General features: G+C 37.2%; 1 protein-coding gene across 2 annotated transcripts in view; it reads right to left on the bottom strand.

The window, feature by feature from the left end:
• cyria (CYFIP related Rac1 interactor A) overlaps positions 1–14,991 on the bottom strand; it is a 104,196-nt gene that overhangs the window by 18,353 nt on the left and 70,852 nt on the right. For both annotated transcript variants that reach the window (XM_062983961.1, XM_062983957.1), the window contains 3 exons: positions 10,742–10,821; positions 2,633–2,754; positions 859–964 (listed from right to left, as the gene is read on the bottom strand). In XM_062983961.1, the coding sequence (XP_062840031.1) occupies positions 859–964; positions 2,633–2,754; positions 10,742–10,811 (298 nt within the window). In that variant the 5' untranslated portion in view covers positions 10,812–10,821. The remainder of the gene's footprint in view (positions 1–858; positions 965–2,632; positions 2,755–10,741; positions 10,822–14,991) is intronic.

The raw sequence follows: 14,991 nt of genomic DNA on the forward strand, positions 1-14,991 counted from the left end.
ACATTTGGGAAGTCGATTTTTTAACTAAAATTTCTAGATTTATATATGGGAACATTCAGCAAGAAAGGGTATGGTGTTATGTTCTTCTTCCTCTTCTACTTACATATTAACATGTGAAAATCAAATAATTTACCAGGTGTCCCTAATCCTGAAAATAACATTTACTGTTAACTTAGCAAATTAAAATAAGGAGGAACATTTAGTCATTCAATTACTCTCAGGTTCAGTTCAGATCTATGGAAAAGGCAGATCTTCCTGACTTATTTCTGCATGATTCTAGATGACTGAGCTATACAGGAATTGGCTGTCATCTAATTATATTTCTGCAGTGGCCTGAGTTTCTGAGTTCAGGTGCCTTAAAAAACAGTAAGAAATTGTTTTGTAGCATAAAGTCTCATGAAATAGAATATACTTTTTCATATGCAAATAATTCAGTGAAACCTATGCCAAAGAAAGCTCTGCTATAAGAAATGAACTAGCATTAAAGTGCCAAAAGATTGTTGCTGCAATAGACTAACATACATTCCTCTCTGGAAATGCTATGCTCTATTTTTAAGACTTTCTAGTTTTCTAAACCTGGGTCTTAAAGAGGCATCATTTTCTTGCTTACAGATGGCTAGCACTACATTATTCTTCCTAAAGGTATTAAAGAGATTTTTAAGATTAGCAGTAAGCCCCTAGACAAAGAAAACAGGACAACGCACAAGTGTACTAATCTAAACAACAACAACAAAAACAAGAGAAACAAACACATTCAGGAGCCTATATGTCAAAACAGAATGCCTGTAAGAAGTGGATCATCTCACTAAACATTTAAAAGCTATTGCACCCTTTTGATGCTACCATGTAGCTGCTCACCTAGTCGAAGGGAAAATTCATAGAACCTCTTCAACCTCACAACCAGAGGACACACTGAATTCCAGGCTCTCTCCTGAAGCTGGATATCATTTGGATTTTGTATCGCCTGGAAAACAACAGTGAGAACTTTATCCTTTTCTTTTTATATATATATATTGGCGGATATGCATTACTGAAATGGATAGCATCTGAGCAATATCAAAAAGATGAGATCACATAAAACAGCCAAAGGAGTGGTACACAGCTGTCATCTTATTTTAGTATACCTGAAAGGAAATGTCTCAATATTATGGGTATTGGTGGGCTGCAGCACTAAGTTTATGCGACTCACAACCTACCATCAAACCACCTCCCAAAGTGATGGATCCTTTCACTTGCAACTTATGAAAAGAAAGGAAAGAAGGGAGGGAGGGAGATGTCAGAAAGAGAAAAAGTGAACTCTACCTGATGACTGACCAACTTTGCACTTACTCATGACTAACATTTGCCCCCTAACATTACCTAAACCTTTCAAGGCATGTGGATCACCCCGAATTTAGAAGAAGGAGGATGCTAACTATTCCAATAGATCTGTTTTTCTTTGTTACCCTCTTCTTCCCCTTTTCACTCTTAAGCTCATATGTCAGAACCTTATCATATGTCTCCAACCACCACTCCTTTACAATGTTATTCTGCAAAGTAGTATGTAGATTGTTAGTACTTTATACATTAAGAGCACATCATCAATCACAAGGTTCTTTAAATTAAAACAAAGAGGCACCTACATCACCACATCAAGCTTTGTTAAAGCCTAGCTTTGAAGTTTACCGCAGCCCTGGCACAAATGTTAAAAACATCCTTGCCATCATAAGTGCATAGGTTATACCACTCATTACTTGAGTCATTAATAGCAACAGTCTTACAACAACAACAACAACAACAACAACAAACAACAACAACAAATTACTTCTCAAAGCTTTCAGGTACAGGTGAACCATATGTGAACCATCAGATATACATCTACACCACACACACACACTGAGTAAATCAAAGTATGGCAAACTTGAGTTTGCTGTTACTGTATATGCTCATGGATAGGTCAACCTCATGTATAAATCAAGGGCAAGTTTGAGGGACAAAATTATGGATTTTGAAATGACTTATGGACAAGCTGCAGAACATTCTGCAGAGGGTGGTAGAAGATGAGAACTTAGTGCGTCCTGGAATATCTTAAAATTAGCACCGACTCTCCTGTATTCTGAGAGGAAGTGCCAAAGAACTGCCACAACTGCTGCCACTTTTCCACCCAGGCATTCAAAAAGGCCAGTAGTAGTACCATGGCAGGGAAAGTTGGGGAGGTGGGTGCTTCTTTTAAGATCTCCTGGGATGGGTTAAGCTTTCATCTTTTGTTACTCTACCCAGAATAGTGGGTGATTCCTTTTTTGATAGAAGTTAAGGTATAGAACTTACATTGAGCCATAGATAAGTCAACCCAGGCTTTTTTAGAGCGATTTTACAACTAGTTTCTAGAGTTTTACATGAGTATATAAAGTATATACATATAAGAAATATGTAAGGAGTCGTAAGGAGAGAAGGATAATAAATAAAAAATATTTTTTTCTTATAATTTCTCATAATTTGTAGTTTTAAATTGTAAGTTTATGGACACAAACATGATTAAAACAATATTTCAATCAGAGTTTGGATTTGCAAATTAGAAAGAAACGCTGCAGACTGTTTAAATCTTTTCCTTCTCTTTAGAAAAGATTTAGTGTCAGTGTACAGTTTAACGCACATCTCGAATCTCTTGTCCAGCTCCTTTGTAAGACTGCAAGTCGGACAGCATGCTTTCTGAATCCTGTAGGACAGCATTGACTTGGTTCCATACTTCTCTTTCTCCATCTGATGGCTGAGCATCTAAGCAAAACATATAAAACATATATTTTAATAAGTGTTAGCAGAGGTATAAAAACACAACTAACTTCTGCAGATCACAGGAAACTGTTATTTGATTTATGCTTCATTAGGTAACAGACAATTCAGGTGATGCCTTGGTTTTCAGGTCAAACTTAAGTAGGATTACTTATATTTTCAGGATTACTTCTCTGTTCTATTCTCCAAAAGACAGAAGATATTAAAAAGATTATTTGCTGAGAGAAACAAATGGACACCCATTAATTTAAATAAATTGCAACTAACAAAAGATCACAGATCTCATTCAGTCCAGAAGCTGGATATATTATTTAAAACATTCCTTGTGTGTATTTCTGGGCAGAAGTCAATGAAATTAATTATATCCTCAAATGATGCTAGAAACTGCAAATAAAAAACCCATTTAACAAAGTTCTGTGTTACCTCTTCTAATGACATATTATAGGCATGCCTTAAGACCCCAAATAAAACAATCACCAGCAAATCTTATTGCTAAAGATAGCAGTCCACCCTCTGCAGCATCAGACAACAAATACTCCTTGATTAAAAGAGGTTTTGCTGAGCAACAACTTTAAATAGCTCAGCAAAGTTCTTACTTTGGAGTACTCACTTAGAACAATAATATTAATGGAGATGGACATAATATAGACCAGGGCTTCTTAAACTTTTCCTATTCTGACCCCTTTTGGCCGATAAATTTTTACGTGACCCAAAGTATATAGATATATAAAATATAAAAATCATACATTTACTTAATAACAAAACAATATTTGCAAGGCTTGTTAAACAGGCTGATTTTCCTTTTTATGAAGCACAGCTAAAGCATCTTCTGAGAGTCTACTGCTAACAGTACACAACAGACTGCTGTAAATGTAAAACAGCCACTAGGTAATGTTCAGGAAATGTTTATTGTTGACAAATTTTTGAGACCCCAACACTGAACTAAGGGGACCCCATTTGGATCGTGACCCACAGTTTACAAAGCAGTGATATAGACCACAGCATAGACAAGGTCTTCTGAACTGTTATTCCAAGAATGTCCCAGCCTGTATAGCCAAGGCGCACATAGGTTTAAGGACTATGGAAGCTGCAGTCCAAAAAATAATAATTTTCTGAAGCTCTATGCATGAACGTATTCCCTAAGCAAAAACCCAATATGCAACCTTCTGCTTCATCCAGGGTTCCACAAATCAGTCATGATGGGTGTTTATTTAATATTCCAAAACCTGCATGGAACAAGGCTTGGAGATCAATTTTGGGGATTGCAAGAAGGACTCCCCCTGAAGATCAGTTTATTCCAGCCTCACATACATCAAATGAAAGGCTTCTAACATTTAAATGCAGCTGTAAAATCTAACAGTACACATTTTATGAGAAAAATGCCTGCTGCAAAATAGCCTTAAGTGTTCAGAATTCAGATTTCTGGTTATTAATTTTCGGCAGGTACAAGGTCTAAAAAGGCCTAGAGAGATCCTTAGTTTTAACAAGATTCAGTGTGATGGAATTCACTGCAGGTGCAAAAAACGAGCCTTCATTAGGAGGGCAAACTACAGAACCCAAAGTGATCTAAGATTTTACCCCCATCATTTTAGCAAGGTCAGAATTTGGCTAGCAAAATTATTTTTAAAAAACCCTTCATACATATCAGGGGAGAAGTTATTTTTTCTGGCCTACAATTCCTACAATGCCCCGGCCAGTGGCCATGTTAGCTATGGATTTCTTGGAAATGTAATAAAAAGCCTCATCTCTCTAAGCTCTAAATATCAGTAAACACCGAACAAGTTATCCTGTTTTAGAACACAGGCAAGCCTGTCACACATTTGCATGTTGTATGTGTTAAATGGTACAGAGAGCTAAGCAAGAGTCAAACAGTACATTGCAGGATAGTTTTTAATCATGTACGTGGGCTGAAAATGTGAACCCAAAACTGACCTGAACAATTGGTGAGAATGAAAGATTCGACCTGAACAACTGAGATTGTCAGGGGCTGAGAATATGTTTAATGTTCATATAAATAATGTTTCCAACAGAAGTCAATTTCTTCTGTGCAAACCTGTTCAGAGTTGTCACTCAGTCCAATGGAAAATGGCAATAACAGCAAGCAGGAACATGGCTACAGTGGTGACAAATCCAGAGCGAGAAACATTCCTTTTTCAGATTATGACACACAGGAAACCTAGCCAAAAGGTCTATGCTTGCTCAGAGCTTCTGGAATTGTAGTCCAAAAAGTAACTTATCCAGGGCCTAGACAAAACTTGTCCAATATTTATTTCGTGTCAAAAGCATTGCACGACAAATACATTTCAAAAATGATGGGGGGGAAAAAGGAAATCACAAGCAACTAAATAGTTTTGGACCAAAAGCGGGCAACAGCAACTGCATTGTCCATAGCTTTAAACAACTCCTCCTCCGTGCATGAGGCAGGGCATTATGGGCAAGCATACATATGCGGAGTTGTTTGTTCTGCTCCACAGTCACACAAGGTGGAGGATTCCTCCAGGTAGTGCCACCTTGCCAGATTGTCCAGATTGTCCAATCACTCACCCAGTTAAGGACACAGCCACTAGAGAGAAAGAGAAAAGAAGAGAAAGAGGAAGAAGTACAACAATGAAAAAAGAAAGAAAAGGAGAATCAGGAAAGAAAGAAAGAGAAAGAAGGAAAAAGAGAAGGAGAAAGAGAATGGAAAGGTTCACCACAGAAGAGAAGCTCTGTTCTACCTCTGTCCTTTTATAAAATGAGCTTCTGAACTGAAAGACAGTCATCAGTTCTTAGTACATCAAAACATACAGGCAGTCCCTGAGTTATAAACGTGAGTTACAAATGACTCATAGTTAAGAACAGGGGTGAGACAACAGGAAGTGAGAGAAATCTGAGTTGTTGTGAGTTTTCCGGGCTGTATGGCCATGTTTCAGAAGCATTCTCTTTTGACGTTTTGCCCACATCTGCGAGGTTTTTTCCACAGCTGCATGGTATACGGTAGACTCCTGCAGAGGCGAGAGGATCCTTCTTGTCCTTCAATGAACATAGTATTTGTTGGATTTTCTTAGTGGGTCTGTAGATAGTTTGTAGGTTGTGTTTCTTCATCAGTTTGCCTATGTGGTCAGTGGTCCCTTTGATGTATGGTAAGAACACTTTTCCTCTGGGTGGATCTTTGTCTTTACTCTCATGGCTTGTTCTTGGCCTTACAGCTCTTCTGATGTCTGTGGTGGAGTATCCACTGGCCTGTAGACAACAGTTTATGTGGTTTAGTTCACCTTGGTGGAGGTGGGATTCTTAGATTCTTTGGGCACTGTCTGTCAGGGCTTTGATTGTGTTACTCCAACCATCACCCAAGTCAAAAAAGAAGCACACTAAGAAAATCCAACAAGTGCTACATTCAGCAAAGCACAACAGGGATCCTCTCAACTCTGCAGGAGTCTACTGTATACCATGCAGTTGTGGGCAAGTCTACACAGGGACCACCAAACGCAGCATTGCCCAAATGAATCAAGGAACACCAAAGGCACTGCAGACTAACTCAACCAGAGAAGTCAGCCATAGCAGAGAACTTGATGAACCAGCATATTATTTGAGAAAACAGAAATGCTGGACCACTCTAACAACTATCATATCAAACTACACAGAGAAGACATTGAAATCCACAAGCATGTGGACAATTTCAACAGAAAGGAGGAAACCATTAAAATGAACGAAATATGACTACCAATATTAAAAAAACTCTAAAATCAGAACAGTAAATAAGGACCAACACTCTGAAAACAGAGGAATTCCAGACAGGAATCAATCGGGGGCAGCTAACACCTCCAAACAAAGGATTTCCCCAGGCAGGAAGAAGCCAGGACACTAAGCTGGCAAGTCTATTAATGCTAATCAAGGTGATTAATTACAACATTCACACTGGCATCCAACAGACAAGAGTTATTTCTCCAACCCTGGACCTTCCACAGATATATAAACCTTCCTTGCTTAGTTTTTCCAATATACCTCACAACCTCTGAGGATGCCTGCCATAGATGTGGGTGAAACGTCAGGAGAGAATGCTTCTGGAACATGGCCATACAGCCCGGAAAACTCACAACAACCCTGAGATCCCATTCATGAAAGCCTTTGACAACACATTGAGAGAAATCTACTCCTAGGAATGGAAATTCACTTCTGAAAGAGTTTTCATAGGGAAAAGATGTCTCCCCTAAAGCTTTATCACCAGTCCTTGTTTCCACAACCAGCCCAATTTTCCAAAATCCAGTAATCTCTGGGAAAGAAAGAAAAGTGATATCTTCTCAACAGGGGCACAGACAGCAAAGGAAACCCCACAGGGGTGTTCACCCTTCCCTATGCTACCCCAAAGCTTAAAAAATGCATTTGGGAGGAGTTATACTTAAAAGGTGTACCTGTTCCAACTTATGTACAAATTCAACTTAAGAACAAACCTACAGATCTATCTTGTTTATAACTTGGGGACTGCCTGCATATAGAAAAGTTTGTGCAAACATACCGTTCTGAAAAATATCAGGACTTTCAACATCTTAGTTCTGAAAGATAGTCTTGACCTTCATTTTTCTACAAAGGAGGACATTTTTGAGAGGAAGAGGGTATTTTTGAAATAAATCACAAGCAATTTTTCATGTTAGATATCTACAAGACGATTACCCTGTAAAATGTTATGCTTTCTTTATTTTTGGAAGTCATTCTACCATTTGTTTCCGGAAATGTTGGCTTAGGCCACTAAGCATTCACCCTCTTACTTCTCATACCCCACTGAGTTTTGAAGGCCATGGGTATTTTATAACTCCTTCAAACAGAAAAATCTATTCATGTTGAAGTTATACTTTTGGAAAGTTTCTTTTCACCTTCTTAATTTCTCTGAACACTCAAGAGATTCTGCAAAATTCCAATTTTCTATATGTTTCCCTTTGAGATCATGATAGCATACACATTTGACAAACCACAGCCTTGTCACTAGCAGAGGTATTCAAGTTTTGGGATCATCCATGTCATTGGTGGGACATGTGTCGTCCTCAAGGTTGACCTCAATTCCCGTTGACCTCATTTCTTCCTACTATTCATATCTACTGAGGTTCATATCTACCACAGGTTCTCCACAAATACTCTAGATGTCCTGTAGAAAAAGGATCATGCTCTTAGGCAATCTAGCAGTGTAATCACCTCCCATTTTAATTTATGTATTAGGAAGCTACCAGGAAGGGACTCTCATTTAATGTTTTGTGGACTGTGTTCTTCAGGGAAGTGCAATTTTGTACAAACTCATCCTCTCTCATTTAAACCATGGATGGGGAACTTTTAGCCTTCCAGATGTGGCAAAAACTTTGGACATGCTATTCCAGCAGTGGAAAGTCTCCAGAAGACCAAGAGTCCTTGACTGATGGTTTAAACCACACTTTACAAAGTCACTTCTCCAATCATTGAATATTGAATATTCTAATGAATATTCGGTCCTCTTATACCTATCCTATTTAATCCCAATATAGAAATGTCCCCAAAAACCTACACATGGTCACAGGTAGCCTTCTGCAAGATTACCAGGAAGATTTGAGGATGCAGGTGTTCAGATAAATTTATTTACTTTTGATTACTGAAACATAGATGTGGATTGGAACAGGCAGAGTGGCTGTTTCAAAGTTCTTTCCATAAAATTTGAGTTACAAAATAGATAAGCTTTTGCTGAAAAATAACAGTCACCTGTTTCGTCTGTGTTTTAAAAAATATTATATAGGAATCAGAGCTGAGGTGTAAAATATCTTTAGTGGATGAAGGGAGTCTAGTGGACTTGCTGATAAGTTTCCAAAGCAATGCTCAAGCTACATGCATATAGATAGTAAGCAGAAAGCCTGCATTAGTTGTAATTCAATGAAAGATGTGATTAGATAATTCACATGCAGAGTATATACTTCAACAAGTAATTTGTACAGAGCTAACAGAAAGGTAACCAAGGGTTCGTTTCAATTACTATATTTTGTTTTGTCTTTCACTTCATGAAGGCAATCCTATTGAATCACATATAGACAACATATAACCCATCAATATGTAGCCTGTGACTCCTCCACTGTTCATAAACAGATTTGTCTTCCTTACTGCCAGCTGTTTAGAAATGTGCCACATAATGTGCTCCTTAGCTCTTCCCTGTGTCAATTAGCTGGGCCATGAAGTTGGGAGAAGCACACAATAAGAGCTCAACATGCAAGAATGGAAGTTAAAACCCCTCCTTTCCACATGCAGAAGTAGGGTGAGCAGAGAGAATAGGAGCAGATCCATAAGCTGGAAGTGAGATCCCAGTCCCTGCCCACTGTAGACTCATTGTGTCTACAACTGGCCTATAACCCCTCAATCTCCATGCTGTGCACAGGGACAAAAAGGTTGTCTACCTCTGCATTAATTAAACAATGAAATAAGCTTAGAAAAGTGCCATCTATACCAGTGACAGGCAACTGTACAAGGTTAAATTTCCTTCTCACCTCCAACCAACTATGGGGCATATAACCCATAGTGCTCACATATACCTCTATATTCCTCAGAGTAAGGAATGGAAATGATGTCACTTCACTTTCTGTTGACCATTTTGAGAAGGATCCTGACAAAAACAGATGGATTGTGGGGAAAGGGAGTCTGTTTACACATATCTGAAGGAGCTTTCCATTGGGTGTTCAGGCACAAATGCCTTAAAATCACACCACAATCCTACTAATTTAAAATTTAAAATTGCAGGATTGGTAGTCTTTGGGGGGTCAGGCAGAGGGGTCAAGGCAGAGGGGTCAAGGGATACAAAAATGGAGTCCTGCAGGTCATATACTGCCCAGTGTTGGACAAATCTATTATGTAGCATTATCGTTCAAATATATCAAAAATATTTTTTTTTCAGAAAATGTAAGAACAATATATTGGAATCTAAGAGATATATCTCTGAATCTCTGAACTTAGCTCTCTTTCTTTATAAGAGAAAAAAATGTCTTCTTCCATATATACTATGCATAAGAGCATTCTATTAGTCTGTATGCATTTAAGTAAATTGTTAAAAGGACAAAGCCAAGCAAAGTCTCTTCCAAATACAGCCAAGCGAAATATAATTACCAATGTGTATGGACTGTGGTAAGAACAGAGTAAGGGAGGGCAAGCATTTGACCTTGAGATCAGTTCATCCATGTCCCTACAGGGAAAACCCAGGAAGGAAATGTAGTTCTTGAGAGTATCCCATTAGATTCATTTAAGCCTTCTGTTCTTTGTAAATACATTACAAGCCCCATATCCACGCAAATGACATAGACAGTTTTACTTATTAATAGTTTTTGCTTAGGCCCTGCTGTATATGCTATACCCTGTTACTTGTCCCATTGAAAATAATAGGGCTCATCATTATTATCCATGGTTTTTATGTATCCATGTGAAGTCCAGAAGCATGGATATAGGGGCTATACTGTAGTAACAGGATATTTTAATATCAAAACCATGAGATCAAGCATTTACCATCCCGGAATATAAGTCAATGCCAGCCCATTAGCAAAGCACTTTTAAATTAATGCTTCAAGAACAGCAATAATATGGTTGGGGTTTGCGGCAAACTGAGCAGCTAGTATTTGGGATTAAGCAAGAAAAGTACAAGTGCACTGTACTTCTTGTTTGTTTAGAGGTATAACACATGCAATTTATACAGGGATAAAGAACACGAGAAAATGAAGCAAGCTAGGCAATGAGTTTTGCTCACTTTCAAAGTCAAGGGAAAAAAATGGCCCTTGATCAAACTATGTGCAAGTGAGAACTTTTAAAAGATTTCCCATTTGGTTCCTGGAAAATAGAAAAGGAACAAGAAACGTGCTCAGACAACAACTCTTAAAAGCATTGGGTTAGATCATTTGCATTGCTTGAACATCTTTATCTGTCAAAGCAAATCAAGCTTAAACATTCCTTTCTCAACCAGTTCCTAAATCAGGGAAAATGACATTCCAATCTTTGAACTTACTTTCAAAATCCAGGAAAAAATGTGGGTAGTTTTCAATTTCCCTGGTAAGGACTTTAAGAAGATTACCCATACCAGCAAACCTAGTGAATGCAACAAAATCATAAAGAGTTATATATGCAAAATTAGAATGTTGAAAATAGTAAGGGCTTGACATGCACTGCTTTTTTATTGTTTTGGATACTGAATTTTCATTGGATTTTGCAACATCTCTATTTGCATTTATATCTAGACATGCAATTCATTTATGTTTCATATACACCTTATAACTTAGCCTGAAGCTAAACTTATTCATAATAGTTTAAATAATTTTGTGGACAGAATTTGTGTACATTCAACAATCAGAAACCATGGGTGTCACTATCTCAGCTAGCCATGTGGACAACTTTGGATCTTTGATTATTCTGGGACACTGGATAAAGGATGCTTAGCCTGTATATCCAAGGTACATAAAACATACATTGTTCTAATTTATTTATACAAATTGTATGTGAGCAGAGTTGGAATTTATAGTGTAGAGATTGTTTTCTATTCCTTTAAGAGTACAGTTACATTGAGAATGGCTTATTCATATTGGCAGGCAATCCGATGAAACTATTTCTGAATAAATAATTTTCACTGTGTTATTTGCCATGCCAAATTAACTCAGAATTGATTTTAGATGTAAATGCAATGTTAATTATTAAACAGAAGATGTTGAACAATCAAATTTCTGTACTAAAAGAAAATATCCAAGAAGGTTCAACAAAGCATCGATTAATCATATTAAAGGAAAAACCTCATATTACTCTAATATTATCTAAAATGGGATCTCTTCATAGGCTGACGCTGAAAGTCTTTAAAGACAGCCACATTAGGAGCATTTCACCAATATTTATAAAAAATTATTAGTGAAATAGGTATGAGCAACAGAAGGCTCACTGGTGAAATCAAATATTACATCAATTTTCAACTACCAATACACCACAGGGCTACAATCCAGTCTTCCATATTTTTTGTACACATATTGTGGTTACAATATTGTGGTTACAATATGTTCACTCTCTCTCTAGTAGAAGGCATGTCAAACCCTTTCAATTAGTAACATTTTGCATACAATGTATTAAAACATGCAAGATCAACACAACTTTAAGAAAGCATAACCAGTTTATAAGGAAGTAAGAGGGGAAATCACATTTGCTTTTTCAAATCAAAGTTTGAAATATGATACAACAAGGGTAAAAACATTAACATACAACTAAAACTTTGAAAGGTATTGCAAACTTTGTACTTAAGCCTATCTAAGCTTCACACTATTGCTGATCTCACCATGCATAAGGAGCAGTATACAGAACACAAATCATGCTTTGAAAACATCAATTTATCTCAGAGTGTAATATAATTAGGGATTACATGCTTCAATGTTAATTTTAAAAGAAACTTACCTCATTATTAGAATGAAATGAAATTAAACCTCAGAGTATATTTAATTCCAAAGCCACAACACCCCTAGTTCATATCAAGGCATTGTATATGCCATTATATGGCATTACCATTAACTGCCATTCTGGACCAGAATGAAGAAGGCGGGGCCAGGAAGACATCTTTCCACCATGTCTCCTGTATCAATTTAATGATATAATATATAATAATATATAATATAATTATATTATAATATATTGTATATACATGTAATATTAATAATAATATTATGATGTAATACAATGTAATAATAATTATAATTCACTATTATAATTGTATATTTATATTACATGCAATATTACTAATAATATTGCAATATAGTCGTATAATATAATATATTATATGTATATATACTTGTAAACCACCCTGAGTCCCCCTTGGGGTGAGAAGGGCGGAATATAAATGTTGCAAATAAATAATAATAATAAATAAATTGTTATTCACGACAAATGGCAATACCAATGTCTGTACATTCAGCAGCCCATACCAGGGGTTCATTCACACTGTACAATTATCATGCTATTATTGCACTTTAACTACCATGCATGTTTCCAATGGAATCCTTGGGTTGCTGGTTTAGGTCAAATACATCAGAAAAGCCCTCTAAATGTCGTTCCCAAATTGTCAATCCCAGGATTCTATAGGATGGAACCATGGCAGTCAAAGTGGAATAATAGTGCTATAATTCTGTCATGTGAAAGGAGGTTCTGGGCAACAAAAACAGGGATCATTCCAAAGGCAAAAACTACAAACTAACATCTCAAAATTAACACTCAGAACTCAAAGATGTCAATTTTGTAGATACCAGTTCCCAGAATCTGCTTGCTAATGGCTTTTCTAGTTTGAGGACTCTATTGAGATCTTTTGCCTTCTCTACCAAAAGATACAGGTGACTCACCAAACTACAACCCCCCAGGATTCTATAGCATTGAGCCACAGCTGTTAAAGTGGTATCAAACTGCATTATAGTGTAGATGCATCCTAAGGCAGCATTTCCAGAAGATTACCAAAAAGTGTTCTATGTATGCTTTCTGCATTTCCACATAATGTCTATGACTATGCTTTATCCCACTTTGTCTCAAGCATACTGTACCACTGGAAAGAAATTTCTTCCTCTGTCCCCTGAATTTGACAGTCACAACCAATTCATTTTTCTTTCCAATCCCATGAAAACCACACAGCTTTTGGGACTACAGAGTCTAGAACTTGCTTCCTTGTCAAAACATTTCTCACAGATTTGTGTCCACCTCCCCCCCAAAAAACAACTATCTACGCTTTTTAAATCTTCACTATAAATAGTTTAAATGCAAAATTGTGGAGCTATATGTTTGTTAAAATCCATTTTCCACACTAGTCTTGTTAAAATGTATTTTCCCCATAGTGGCTGATGGTTTCCATATCAACAGGATGCTGAATCTACCCTTAGTTTTTGTACTAATTTTAAAGAACTTATCCAAAGTGCTGAGACTATTTGGGGAATTAAGTTCAGCATTCTGGATAATTTGTTTACAGTTCAGGTTAAAACACACAACACGTTTGACTCATATGGAAGCCACCAGCTGCAGCTGATATCCCACTACTCACAATGTTATTGTTCCACTAGTCTTCATCTACTGGAAGAAGAAAGGTTGTGGGCAACATAGTTAACTAAGCCAGAAGGTACCATGAGAGAATGTGGTCCCCACTCTCAGCCCCATCAAATAGCAAGTTTGACCCCCTTCCCTCCTTAGAAGTCACCAATTTAATGGCATTTTCCCATAACACAGATCCAGTTTCATACACACTCTAAGGTCCATTAGAGCAAGTGAATTGATGAATATAAATGGAGGGTCTTTTAAAGCTACACAATTACAGCACTATAATTCCACATTAATGAAATGCCTAAGGAGTTGCTGCAAGGGACATTCAGAATTTCCCAGACAGGAAGCTGCAGTTGAATAGAAATTGAACGGGAAAATGGAGTAAATACAGTTGTGGATTTGATTATTCACATATTTGATTAATATGGTCTCTCTATGAATCCTTTATGAATCTCTAATGTTAAAGTCACTCCAGTGCAACTTTATCATTAGCATCCCTCAAAAGTTGACCATAGAATCACACTGGAGGACCTACAGATTCTCAGGTAAAAGGAAATTCAGTTTTTTAATGCAAGCTTTAATGGGGATCCTGAGCTTTTAGCACCACCAAATGTGGAGGACTGATTGTAACTAGATCTAGAGTGAAAAAGGGCAGAAAAGCAGCTTAAACAACAGCCTACTAGAAGGAAAAGCCGAAACTTGGCTGAGAGACAGTGAAGGTTCCTTTCCCAGCTGCTGACTCCTGTTGACTGAAGTGACACAAAGGAACAACCCATGATAGGATATTTTTCCCCCCAATGCTGGAGAACTAATATATTAGGAACAGCTTCACTGTTGTTTTTACTTTATTTCTCCTTCTACTGAATGCAAGCCTTATTCTTAAGAAGTGTTTTTTGTTTGTTATACCCTTATTTAATTTTTTAAAAATCAGTGTGCACCATGTTGCGGTCCTTGGTGGACTGAGAGGCAATACAAAAACATCTGAAATAAAATATGGCAAAACAAAGAGAGCATTCACTTTACTTGTTCTAAAAACCACACAACATAGTGTAATGTAGATATGATCAAAAGAGTTATTTGAGAAGCTCTTTTCTCACTATGAGAGATTCATTTCTGAGAAGAGGGTCAGAACATTGCTACTGCTTTTGCTACACCAAGATGGTGTCAGGTGGACAAGAAGTCAAGCAACCATGAAGGAAGTTATTTGAGAAT

The sequence above is a fragment of the Anolis carolinensis genome, chromosome 1, assembly GCF_035594765.1.
Source record: "Anolis carolinensis isolate JA03-04 chromosome 1, rAnoCar3.1.pri, whole genome shotgun sequence".
Classification (NCBI taxonomy): Eukaryota; Metazoa; Chordata; class Lepidosauria; order Squamata; family Dactyloidae; genus Anolis; species Anolis carolinensis.